This window comes from Lethenteron reissneri, chromosome 23, assembly GCF_015708825.2.
Source record: "Lethenteron reissneri isolate LAM-NWPU_2019-01 chromosome 23, ASM1570882v1, whole genome shotgun sequence".
In the NCBI taxonomy this organism is placed as follows: domain Eukaryota; kingdom Metazoa; phylum Chordata; class Hyperoartia; order Petromyzontiformes; family Petromyzontidae; genus Lethenteron; species Lethenteron reissneri.
The window spans coordinates 8,479,014-8,491,955 of NC_083801.1; the positions used below are offsets into that span (position 1 = coordinate 8,479,014).

At 41.0% G+C, this 12,942-nt stretch overlaps 1 protein-coding gene across 10 annotated transcripts in view; it reads right to left on the reverse strand.

Moving 5' to 3' along the window:
* The window catches only part of LOC133345916 (RNA-binding motif, single-stranded-interacting protein 3-like), a 156,380-nt gene that overhangs the window by 19,553 nt on the left and 123,885 nt on the right, over positions 1–12,942 (reverse strand). For 8 of the 10 annotated variants that reach the window (XM_061557036.1, XM_061557032.1, XM_061557033.1 and 5 more), the window contains one exon: positions 12,193–12,296. In XM_061557036.1, coding sequence (XP_061413020.1) covers positions 12,193–12,296 — 104 coding nt within the window. The remainder of the gene's footprint in view (positions 1–12,192; positions 12,297–12,942) is intronic. The other 2 variants (XM_061557035.1, XM_061557034.1) reach the window with 1 other exon arrangement.

Sequence of the window (12,942 nt, forward strand, 5' to 3'; positions counted from 1 at the left end):
AGTATTTCTCCCATTTGGGTGCCAAATTTTTCCTGGATTGTTACCTCGCCATCTTTGTGGGTAATTTTGATCTTGTGTGTGTCGTGGCATGGGGTGTTGGTATGGTTCTATTCTGAACCTCCCCCTCCTGCGATTCTCCTGAATGTTCGGCTTTGTGCCGCTCTCATTCTCGTGCCAACCTCTCTCTGGGTTATTTTGCCATGGGTGCGTGCGTTTCTGCTCTGTCCTGCATTGTGGGACTGCTCGGTGATTTTTATTCCTCTCTGAGAGGCTGGGTTCCTCATCCCTCTCCCTGTGTTCTGGATCCGAATTATGATTCTTAGCTCTGTACAACCATGCCATGTACGCCTTGCTCTCTATGCGGCGTAAGGATGCGGTTTCTGGATTCAAAACCATCCTCACCCTTTCTGTAATCTCTGGGCTCAAGGATTCAAAAAACATAATTTTGAACATTTTATCTCCTTCGTGGTATTGATTCACATCGCCTGCATAATACGCTCTTTTAAATTGGACGAGGTAGTCACGTGGATCTTGGTCCATGCCCTGGGTCATCGATTTTACAGCATAAAACCCCTCAGTGAGTGTCGAATATTCTCCAAACTTCCGAATCACTGCCAGGCTCAATTGTTTAAAATCATTTCTAACCTTGTGTGGTAGTGACTTTACCCATGGAATAGATTCTTTATGTAAGGTCCGTTTCAACAAACTCGCTTTTTCATCCCGTCTCCTCAGCCCTCTAATCATTGCCTCCTCTTCTACGGTTGCGATATGTGTGTGGATATCCATAGTCTTATTGTGGGGGTCAAAATCGGGAATTCTGACTAGAGCCTTGTCCATCAATTTAAGGGTTTTACTGGTGAATAGGTATTCCGAAAGTTGATTGCCGACAGCGTCATCATCAAACAAGTTATCATCAGGCAATCTGTCACTTTGGTCTGTGCTGTGTCGCTTGTGTTTAAGTGGTGTGCATTTTCTGTGTGCGCGCCCAGTGCCGTGTCGCTCGTGTTGCCATTTCCCTTCAGTTTTTGCCTCTGCCCTTAGTGTACCATGTCCTGGCGATTTTACTTTAACATTTTTCCTCCCTCTATCTGTGAAGTTGTCAGTCTCACATGTTTTTGTTTGCATATGTATCTCTCCATCCCTTCTCTCGAATTGTGAGGGTTTCCCTTTGTCAATGATTTTTTGTTCGATATCCATAATTTTTGTGCGATTAGTCCCTGGACTCTGTCCACGTACCCAAGAGTGTGATTTAATGTTACTTCCATATTTATTCTGTGGATCAACGTCTGTGAGTTTCGCTGGTGTCGCGAGCACTGATTTCTCTCCCGTTTCCTTTCCAAATTTTCCCTCATTCCACAATCCCTGTCTGTATGCCTGTGTGAGAAGGCATGAGTCCTGTCCTGCCTTTCCTGCAGTTTTTACATCGTGTTCGCCTTCGTTACCTTTTATCCAGTCAATTAGTTTCCCCCGAGGTGTGTTCGTGTTATCGATACAGCTCCCTTCCCATATGTCTCTCTGACTGTACTGCTTTGTAACAGATTGGTCGGTACGTTTAAATACGAGCTCCCCGTTTCCCGTAACCCATTCAAAAATTATTCTTAATCCTAGCATCTTAGGTATGGCGGAAGTTACTTTGACATTTCTTTTCAGAGTGCATATAAACAATTATCTCACAGAGTGTAGTCAATTCGACTCGAGCTATCTGTTATTTTCCGATTCAGAGTGCGTACCTCTAACACCATTTATCACAGGATGCAATTGGTTTGATACGATATTATCTTAATTCCACTGTCTCTGTTTTAACCTGCTATTCTGGGTTTTAACCTTAGAGGGCGGTTTTTTGTTTTCCGCCCGTTCACAATTACCATGCAATGTTCGATCCTGATATTCTGGTTAACACGAAGTGATTCATTCCATCATCCATGCAAAACACTGTCTGCGAGAGATCCCGGACGACGCCACCCATTATGTTGTATATGTTGGTTATGAAATTTTTTATAAAAATAATAAAAATTAATAATTTTCCGAAAAATGCGCAAATCGCATTAATTATGATAGTGTGTGTATTAACATGCATAAATTATGACAATGCGTGTAATTATATGCATAAATTATGATAATCGTAGTAATTTATGCAGATGCTTGCGATTATGTTAATGTGTGCAGTTATGTTAATTAGGCTTGGTTTCGTTTATCCAGGGTTATATCAATCAGGATAACACGATTATCGTCGATTAAACATTTACTGATTATCTTAGTGTGTTTATATTATTTTAATTCTCCAGGTTCAGATCTCATCACAGGATACAGTTGTCAAGAATAAGACAGTTTTGCATGGACTTGGAAAGAAGCACTCGAACAGTTGGTGTTAAGCAATTTTAATTCTAAACAAGCACATGACACTCTAGTATGCGAAAGCGAGTATACGTCAATAAATTCATGGGCAATCTTATGCAATTAACGAAATTGAATGACTAAAAATACTTCATCATTGGCGAAATTATGCAGTTAACGAAAATGAATGACTAAACATTTCTTATTCATGCAGCTCGACGGCAGCAACTGCTTTGCACGATCAGTTGATATTGAACGCACCACCTCGAAATGGCAACCCTTTTTGAAACGCAAAGACAGTTTTTCTTTTAAAGTCTTATTCGTGTGCGTGCTGTGTGTGCGTTGTCCCCTCGTAATATTAATTGTGTCGTTAGCTTGTGTGGTGTAGGAGGATACAAACAGCGGCCAGGTGTTCCTCTCGATTGGGCGTGGCCGCCGCAAGCTCCTGCTGCTCCCTCGCTCGGCGTGTCGCTCGGCTTTTGCTCTCTCTCTCTCTCTCCACTGCTGGATTGAGCGGCGTTGGCACGATGTTCTCCTTGAAGATGCTCGGTCGCTCGTGTCGCTCGGTGTCGCTCGGTGTCGCTCGGTGGCGCACGGTGGCGCAGGGTGGCGCAGGGTGGCGCAAGGTGGCGCACGCGCTTTCTTGGTGGCAGCCCCCGGCTTCTCCACTGCTCGATTGATTGTTGAGTCGGCACGATGCTCGCTTGGTCGATCTGGACGTCTTGTGTGTTCACACTGGTCGTTGGTCGGTGTGCCCTCAGGCACACGGCGCATTCGATGGCGCTGTCCTCTCCCTCGCAGCCGTTTGACCAGGCTTCCTCCACTGCTTCGCGCTCTCTGCTTTGCTCGCTTGGTCGACGCTTGGCGATCTCCGCCCTTTTACAGGTTGATTGCTTGTCGTCACTCGTCACTCTCTCTCTGCTCCGTGCTTCCCCTTGTTCGTGCGGCTGCCAGCTTTACTCGCACTTAACTTCGTTCTGCGAGAAGCGACATCTGCTATCAGCATCGGTGTTTCGTTTCCTCACGACGCTCCGCCAGCCGGAGCACGGCTGAAACCCAGCCCCGACCCAGGTTGAACTCAGACTTCTGCGACTCGAACGACCCCTCCTCGTTCCATCTCTCCTCGAGGCACGATCTGCCCCAACTCTCTTGCGAGCCCCGTCGCAACGCTGCGTCGCACGCCGAGTTGCGAGACTGAGCACGACTCAACCCAGACTGCCCGTTCGCTGTGTGTGTGCCTAACTTAAACGTGACTCCCTTCTCTCTCTCCGCGTCTCTTGCGAGAGAAAACAAACAACAAAACAGATGTCTTTGGAATGTCAGGCACCGATTCCCCCCTGTGACCTTTTTGATCCCTCCTTGCTTGCCCTGCGTGGGTCATTCTGAGGTCAGACACCGCTGGAAGACAAAGGTGGTCGAGGAGATGTATGCAATACATTATGTGGTCCTGTATGTTACATTTATTCTTGAGTTATATTTTAATGTCCTGAGGTTAAGTGCAACTAAGTTTCCACTTATGCTTCCTTAACTGTTGGAATTCGTAATTATTATTTTTTTGGTCAGGTAGATAGAAACATACAATACAAAAATAATATATATACGGTGAATACGAGAAATACAAGGGAATTACTAATAAAAAAGCCCCTATTGTTTGTTGGTTCATTCTTTCTGTTAAGTTTCTACTTTTCGGTTAGGAAAACGCCAAGAAAACGCGAAGCTTCAACCGTCATTCACTCTGCACCTTATCTGTACATCTCCAGATGTCTCGGGAGGTTTAGTCCATACATCTTTTTGTCCGTCTGGATGTCTATGACCTTTTTGTGACCGAATTCCTATCATTTCAACCGCCCTCCATGTCTCATGGACTCCCGGTGTGCCCGTGAGTTGTTTTCATTATTTAATTTTAAAAAAAAAATAGATGTTAAAAAAAAATATTTTTTTCTTAATTATTCTTAATATTAATAACGGAAAACAGGGCATAGATACAACAACGTAGAAGGGAAATAATAAAATAATAAAAATACAACATAATAAAATACAATTCTCACGACGTTTCGGCCACAACGCAAGCAGCCGTCCTCAGGTGAAGAACAGGTCTGTCGGGAAGACAGCGTCTGAATTCAGACTGAATTCAGGTCTGTCGGGAAGACAGCGTCTGAATTCAGACTGAACTCAGACGCTGTCTTCCCGACAGACCTATTCTTCACCTGAGGACGGCTGCTTGCGTTGTGGCCGAAACGTCGTGAGAATTATTTTATTATGTTTTATTTTTATTTTTTCCCTTCTACGTGACTTTACCGAAAGAACCAAGAAGATATCAGACTTGTATGAAACAAAGATGGTCTCTGCCAGAGCTCAGACACAGATAATCATCTCTCCGTTATGATGCAGCTGTTAAGAACATCCAAAACGTGATGAAGCTCAAGATCTGGTAGTTTTCAAGGAGCCATGCAAAAATCTTACTTTTTCGCAAAGAGTCCTTTACAAGAAATTGGGAAATGTGGATGACAGCTGACACAAGCAAACATTTCACTAATCATTCAATATTATATTACACACATGTGCACAATACTGCAATGGTCCACGTAAATGCATTCTAAATTCTTCAGTCTGCTGCATTGTCCAACACATGCACAGAGACCTGCAGAGGAGATAGCTCAGAAGCACCTGCAGAGTATTTGACATGTTCCCTTGCACCTACAATGTATGCATTCACAGGAAGCTATACTGGCTTCAAGGCTGGATTGTCCACTGTGGGGTCCATGCTCAGCGGGCTCCCAACCCCAGCCATCAGGAGATGGCTGTGGACGTAAACACATTGCCCTGGTCATCCTTGTAAAGAGCACTTCAGCTCAATGGGCCTCAACAACTGAAATAAAGTCTATGTGAGTCTGGCTTCAAACGCAGGCAGACTGGATAGCAGAAGCCTTGGTAACAATTCACTGAACACGCTGCATGAGAGCTCCATGGGATAGATATTTTCCTAGGTGGATTTTACCGAAAGAACCAAAGAATATTATCAACCATTCTTCATTGCGTGCACGTGTGGAATGTAATTCTGCTGTATGCTAAGCAATGTGTTATAGGTTGTATGTGGCAAAGTATATGATGCTGTTAATACAGTGGGGCATTTTTTTATTTACTTCTTTCTTGAACACTTTTCCTTATTTTGCATGACATCACAGCACTATGCAAATTGTGTCCAGTACTAAAATACTTACATTTGTTACCAGCATTGGTGCTTTTATCACGTAAAAAACATCTTTAAAACAGCATTTGAAAATTAATTAATTAAATTTTGCAGTCAAGTACTTTGCACAAAAAATAAAAATGTCTACCTTGCCCAGCGAGTCTAGAAGTAATCTCAACCTGAAATCAGTTGGATGAAGATATTAACACTATGCAATTTAGTAGTCTAGATCACTGTGTGTTATGCATGAAACTCTCTTAAATACACATGTTACAGCCTGGCATATAACAAACTATATGGGGCTTGCTTGTCTGCATTGATTCCAGTTATAGCATGGGCCTAACCAGATCATTGTGATGTACTGGTTATGCCTTCTAAAAAAGGCTCTGATGTAAATGCTATGAATTGTTTTGCAATCAAAGCGTTGACGAAAATAGTTGTATAAGAAGAGAATGCACCACAATTACCTCGAACATTTTATTACTAACTAACTTGTGAGCCCTATGAAACGTATTAATACGTTTCTCTGAATAATGGCACTCACATGTTAAAACCGTGCTTTAGTTTAAACGTTTTTTAAAGATGAATACAGTACTGCAAAAACACACAAGTAGAATGTTATAAATGCACTTCCATCAACCATTTTTCCCAAACCAAGATTGTCATTTTTACGGCACAACAGTGACGATGACCTTCTCAATAAAGCATTTAAGCATTCATTCTTTTCAAAGATAATCTGAGCGTGAATGCAGCAGTTAAAGTGAAAAAAAACTGCAGTAAAAGGAGCCTGGGACGGAGGTAAGAACAATGCCAAAGGTATAGGTGTGGCGAGGCGCGTCGTGGAACCGAGACCTGGGGGAGGTCCGGTCACTGCCTGCCTGGGCGCACTCGAGCGGCTTCTAATCACATTTCCCTGCATTCCTTGGGAGCCTCAATAGTGCTCTGTTCCTATATGCTACAGGGCTTTGTCCCTGGCAAGGCAAATGTTTGCTCAGCCCCTCGTCTAATCCACATGCATTTGAAAGCCCAGTGTGTTGGTTTCCTCTCCCTCACAAAGCTTTGTGTTTCTGCCATTGAAAATAAGGTTTCTAACGACTACCACCCACCCACTCACCCACCCCCACCGTACCTCAAGCTGTAATTTGTTTATACAAACTGTTTAGGAGTTCGGAGCACAATTGACTGGTTAGCCTGAATAGGTAAAGCAGTGAAAATAGATTTAGGACATGAATTAAACTGGACATAATGACAAATGACTGCTCGGCTGCAGCCAGGCAGAGGAGGCTTCAAATCGACAGCAGTCGAGCTCAGGTGTGGCCCACTGCATTTCATTTTACTGCATGAATAAAGGACACGGTGCAACACTATCCTATTTTCGCGTGCTTTGTTCGTTACGATAACAATAACATGGCATTGTATAGCTATCCGGACACAATGGCATCTTAAGGAAATACGACTAGAATATAGGCATTCATTTTACCATTATAATAATCATCATCAATCACGGTTAATACACTGCTGGATGAAAGCCTCCCCAAGCCATTGCAATCTCTCGTGATCCCACAATGCAACAAAGCACTCATTTAAAGTATATCATGTGAAATATTTTCATCGATAATGTTTCACGGAACAATGTTGGCTAGGCACTGTAATAAGCAGAGGGTTTAAGTCACCCACATGCAATCGTAAATAAAAGGCAAATACATTGCCAATGTATTTGATGTATCTTCTTTTGTACTGGATAAACAGGTTGATATTCCGCACATGCTTGAAACACGATTTAATGGCCCAATGGAAACGATGTTGGAAATGTATCACCCGACCAGATAGGCTAACCGTGATGAGAGTCAAATCAGATTTGACCAAATGTGTACAAATCATTTGGTGGCTCAAGGGAGAAATGAGTTTGAGTTTAAACTTTAGGAGAAAAAGATTGCAGATCTAATGGCATATGCATAATCTTTGGGCGATTATAAAAGCACTGACTGACATGTGAGTAATCATTTCTACATGAGAGCATATCTGGATGTCTTTGTGATGCAAAGGTTGCTTTCAGCAGGCAGCAATTAATAGTACATTTTTCGAGCATCGAAAGTGGTCATTACAGCACTGTTACAGCTCCACATTTAAGTGTTATAGATTGGAAAGTGAAGCATCGAAGTACATTGTGGATAGTTTCCAATCAGCAGACGGTAAGATGGTATTGTGAGCTAGGCTGTGTTAATATCCGTCATGAAAGATACCATTTATGTAGGTTTTCACAATATTAGGTGCATATGCAGAAAAAACTAATGAATAGCTCCAGCTGAATCTGGCACTAAAATATATTTAAATAACAGTGGTGGAGTAGGAAGTTGCATGCAAGTAAATGGAAGCAATGCCTAATTCCAAGTTCACATTTGGGAGTCTGATTGAAGGGCATTGCTATGGGTTTGATTATTCATGAACTAGACCCAATTATGGGTTGGGAAATCATGAATGTTGCATAATAGGACACTGCAAAAAAATCGTTGCAAAGGACTTTCTTGAAAAACAACAAAATGAGAGCATGGCTTGGCTGCACGAGACTGACAACATGTGTGTGCATGTGTAAAAATAACCACAGCACAATGTATATTTACGCATAAGGACACTGTCATGAGCAAACATTTATTAGTTTAAGGAACGTAGAATAAACGAAATCACTGAAATATCCACATTGGTATTCTAAGCAGTCGCGGTGATCACATTTTATCGTTGAAAACCCATTCAGGTTTGGGTGGGGTTTACATTCTTACAGGGCTATGCAAGAGAAATAACACCGCAGTGCAACTGACGTTGGAATGTGATTATTGCACGCACACACGTACACATGCACACACGAACATAATCCACAACTGTCACCTATGTAATCTCCACCACCAACCACAGAATGACAACAAACTACAGGGGCATGTTATTCAGAAGTATTATGGAAAAAAAACTGGTTTTTAATGTGCAAAACATTCTTCTGCACACGAATGTGATGGATTCTGTATGACGATCCATTGGTTATATCTTTCAAAACATCTATCAACCACTTGTGAAAACAAGTGTCTGATTTTGTTTGTGAACAAGGGGGGGGGGGGGAATATCCAACTCTACGGCTAATCAAAACTCTGCCAGCTTGGCTCATACCAAGAAGCATGCAACTGAAACAAGTATTCACAGGCAAGTCACAAACTGCATAAATACCGTAGGATAAGATCTGATAATGCACTGGTGGGCTTTGTACATTCGTAATGGAAAAGTGTTTCTTGATCTGTGCGCAAGTTGCTGTGAATGCAGTTTTATTAATTGAGGTAGGGGGGAGCTGGGCAAGATTTCATTAATAAAACATTTTACATTTTAAAATACTTCTATGACTTCTTTTGATTCTGTGTGACGGAAGTGATGTTCCATTTATCCCTCGGATGTATTTAGTTACACCTCAGTACACTAGCAAATGCCAAGAATGTGATCTCACTATATGCTCATGTATTAATATGGCGGATATTTTATTCTGATTATACATTAATGGTGACCTAAAACTGTGGTGTTTGAAAAATATGGCAGTGTGCAACATATTTATCACATTCACGTGTTCTTTGACAGTGTTTCTGACACAGATGTCTGACACAGATGTCTCAAGATGTTTGGCCAATTCCAATGCCATGAGAGTTTGGTTAAGTGTAGAAGGAACCCGGAGAAAAGCCACCACACACACGAAGGGGTCACATTCAAAGCCTCGCAAACAGTTTTAAGAATCCATTGCTGCTGCTCTTGACCACCTCCCAAGCCTGCTCCAACCCTACAGCAAGCAACCTGTTCTTCCCAAGCAGTGTCCTACTATTCAAGTACAGTTACTGACTGAGCACAACCATGTGAATTAAACATTATTTCACCTGGGGAGGGATTAAATGTATCCCCCTCTAGATTTGAAGCTTTCGTGACTGCAAGGATTCATATTCTTAGGTTTTTTCGGTAAAGTCACGTAGGTAAAAAATTAAAATTAATAAAAGTAAAATAAAAATAAAATAAAAATCACGACGTTTCGGAAGCAACACAAGCTTCCGTCTTCAGGTGGAACAGTCACAGCACGATAGCTGTATCTACCTACGTGACTTTACCGAAAAAAAACCTAAGAAAATGTATCCCCCTCCCCAGGGATGACAACTGAACGTGCAGTCCCAGGCGTGAAAAGAGCCAAGTCAGTTGAATCCCACACATCCCTAACCCATCAAATCACTCCGAGATCTGGATAAACGGCCGGCGATTTGTGAAAATAAAAATAAATAATGTCACCTAATAAACTTAAATAGCAGTGCAGGGGCTTGTTAAAAATTAAAGGAGACAGAATCGAATTTCTGATACATTGATATTTTGCAAGTAGAGTAAATTGTGATGATTTATGAAGGACCTAATCATTCCTGACTTGCCGTCTGCTCAGTTAGTGAGATCAATGCATGGAGAGCTGGAAGGAGCGTAATGTAGGTGGCTGGTTAATTACACTTCTCCACTACTGTGACTGGGAGACACTGAACCAATGCAACTTTAAACAAGGCTGTACATACTGTATAACACATTTTCCATTGAGGTGTCGTCAGCCAACCGAAATTATGCAAGCAAACTTGGCAAGATGTTGCACGTAATCTAATGGAAGTGACCGTTTAAGATACATTTGGTGATTGGTTACATTTACAAGGAAACTTGCTGAACATTTAGATTCTGAAATGAGGCAATTAGTTTGGCATATATGGTTAAACGTATAGCGTATTTATTTACTTTAATGGAATTACAGAAGTAAAAAGTTCATACATCTTCTTGGTTCTTTCGGTAAAGTCACGTAGAATGTAAATAATAAAATAATAAAAATAAAACATAATAAAATCATTCTCACGACGTTTCGGCCACAACGCAAGCAGCCGTCCTCAGGTGGAGAACAGGTCTGTTGAAACGTCGTGAGAATTATTTTATTATGTTTTATTTTTATTATTTTATTATTTTATTACTTCCATTCTACGTGACTTACCGAAAGAACCAAGAAGATGAATCCCTGCAGTCACGAAAGCTTTAAATCGAAAGTTCATACAGTTTTAACTTGATGTTTTTCCATTTTAAAGATGATGGAGCGATGAAATCAGCTGTTGGGTGGATTTTGACATCTTAGGAGAACTCCAAAGGATGGCGGCACCTTGGGAACACCTTCATCCAGCAGTGAACTGATCATGGCTGATGACTGTAAATATTTTTTCCCAATAGCTCAATTTCTGCCTCTTCCTGTGCTGAACTATCAGAAACGCAGGCGGACTCTAAAACTATCAGAGTATACCTGTGATTTTATGTATCATCTTTGAATGTTACCATTTAATGTTATCCGCATCACAAGTAAAACTGTGAAAAACAAAAAACAAATGGTCTATGTTCGGTCTTTCCCCGGTGTCTTACAAACATTTCATAGCATGTGTGCGAGGAGCAGTCTAATTTATAAAAAAAAAAATGCGTAAAGATGTACATATTATCAGAGAAATAAAAACACGTGACTTTTCGGGCAATGGTCCTTCCTAATTTGTACATGTTATTACAATCATGCGTAAAGATGTGTGCATGCGCATAGCGCCATGCATCACAAATGTTGTACTGCGGTAGCACGCACGCATTCGGCTCTCTTGCCAAAGTTTAATACTTTGGACTGAATACTCCATGGACCCTTTCATAAATTAATTCAGCAACGCTTCAGTGATATTGCTATGATCGTTTAGATTTCAATGTCTCCGTTCAAGTTGACGATATTAAATTTTCACTGACACACCATCTTTCGCAATTAATAACCGTTAATAAAAAAAAACGCGTAGTCACAAGGGCGACGGGACCTGATTTCGCAGCAGAGAAAACCTCATTATCACAGAAGCGCATGAGTGCTTCACCCACTGACGTCCAAAATGATATTTCAACACTTTGCACAGAGTTCAAAACTCAATTATGCCTTAGCATCGTATTATACTTAGCAAAGTTAAAATAACACATGATACAAAAAAATCACGTGTTATATAGTACAGCAACATATCTACGTGCGGTAACTTTCATGGTGCAAGAAAATAAGGGGTATCATTTGTTCACATTGCGTCTATGTTTAATTTATTAACTTAATTTATATAAGTGTTCTACGAAGTAAATCCTTATGATGTGATTATGAAATGTATTTTTGTTGTAGGGAAGTTTTCACACAGTATTTATATATACTGCATCTGCTGATACTGATTTAATGACCAAGCGGTATGCCTAAAGAAGATATTCCTATTGAATTAATGGTAAATAATGAACTGATAGTGTTTAACATTTTCTAATATAGATATTGAGTAAATATATGTATGAAAACACTCATGTGACGTTACAATATATTTCAAACTCTCAAAATGCAAAATATTATCAATCATAAATGTCACGTACCACGAGCACCACCATATATAGATGAAATTAAACATCTCACAAATAACACGCCTATCAAAATTCCTCATTTTACTGCCTCTGGCATGGCAAATCAAAGTGGGCCAGGCTTTTGACCGATTACCGCCATTGAAATCATATCTGATGCTTACGCGGCCCTGGTAAGTGTGTATGGGTGTCTGCAATCTCTATGTAAAAAATCCAGGAAGTATTTAAATGCTCACCGCATCACTCACCTTGGCCATCTGCGCCTGGATCCCACTGGCCTTGAGGGCTGCCACAGCCTTCTGTGCCGCAGATGGGCCGTCAAAATCCACAAATCCATAGCCTGGAAAAGAGGAATGGCACGACATGAAATCTCCTTTACATAAAGTCAAGTGACTTGATGTTATTGATAATACTGAACTCTAGAAACTGGAACCTAGACCTTGAAAGAAAATACATCGGAAGTTAATACAATTTTATTTTGGTAAGCGTTCAGAAAATAATTCACACATCTCGACGAGGTGCAAAAAGGTCAGGGCTGAAGGGCATGCAACTGTTGTGGCATTCGCTTATTATTCTCGATCAGCAAAGGAGATGGCAGTGACTAAACAGCCACCTTCGAGGTTCCGGGAGTGTGTGACGATAATAATATACACGGGCAATGTTCTTGGGTAACTGGCAGAGTAGCACTGGATTTGGCAAATACAACTGTACAGTATTCCCCATTGAGTATGGGGGGTGAGAGCAAAAACGTGTTATTGTTCTGCTATTTCACTTAATAACACTATATATTTTGAGTAAATACGCATGTTATACTTATGGTCATGCAAGTTAATAAAATGAAGTCTAATTAAATGCTCGTTTTCCACAAGGCACTATTAGAAAGTTGTTGGTTTGTAATAAGGCACACAACTAAGTGGTATATTCTCAATTGCAGTTGCTATGAAGCTTTGTGTATCATACAAAGGTCAAACTATGTCATAAAACAT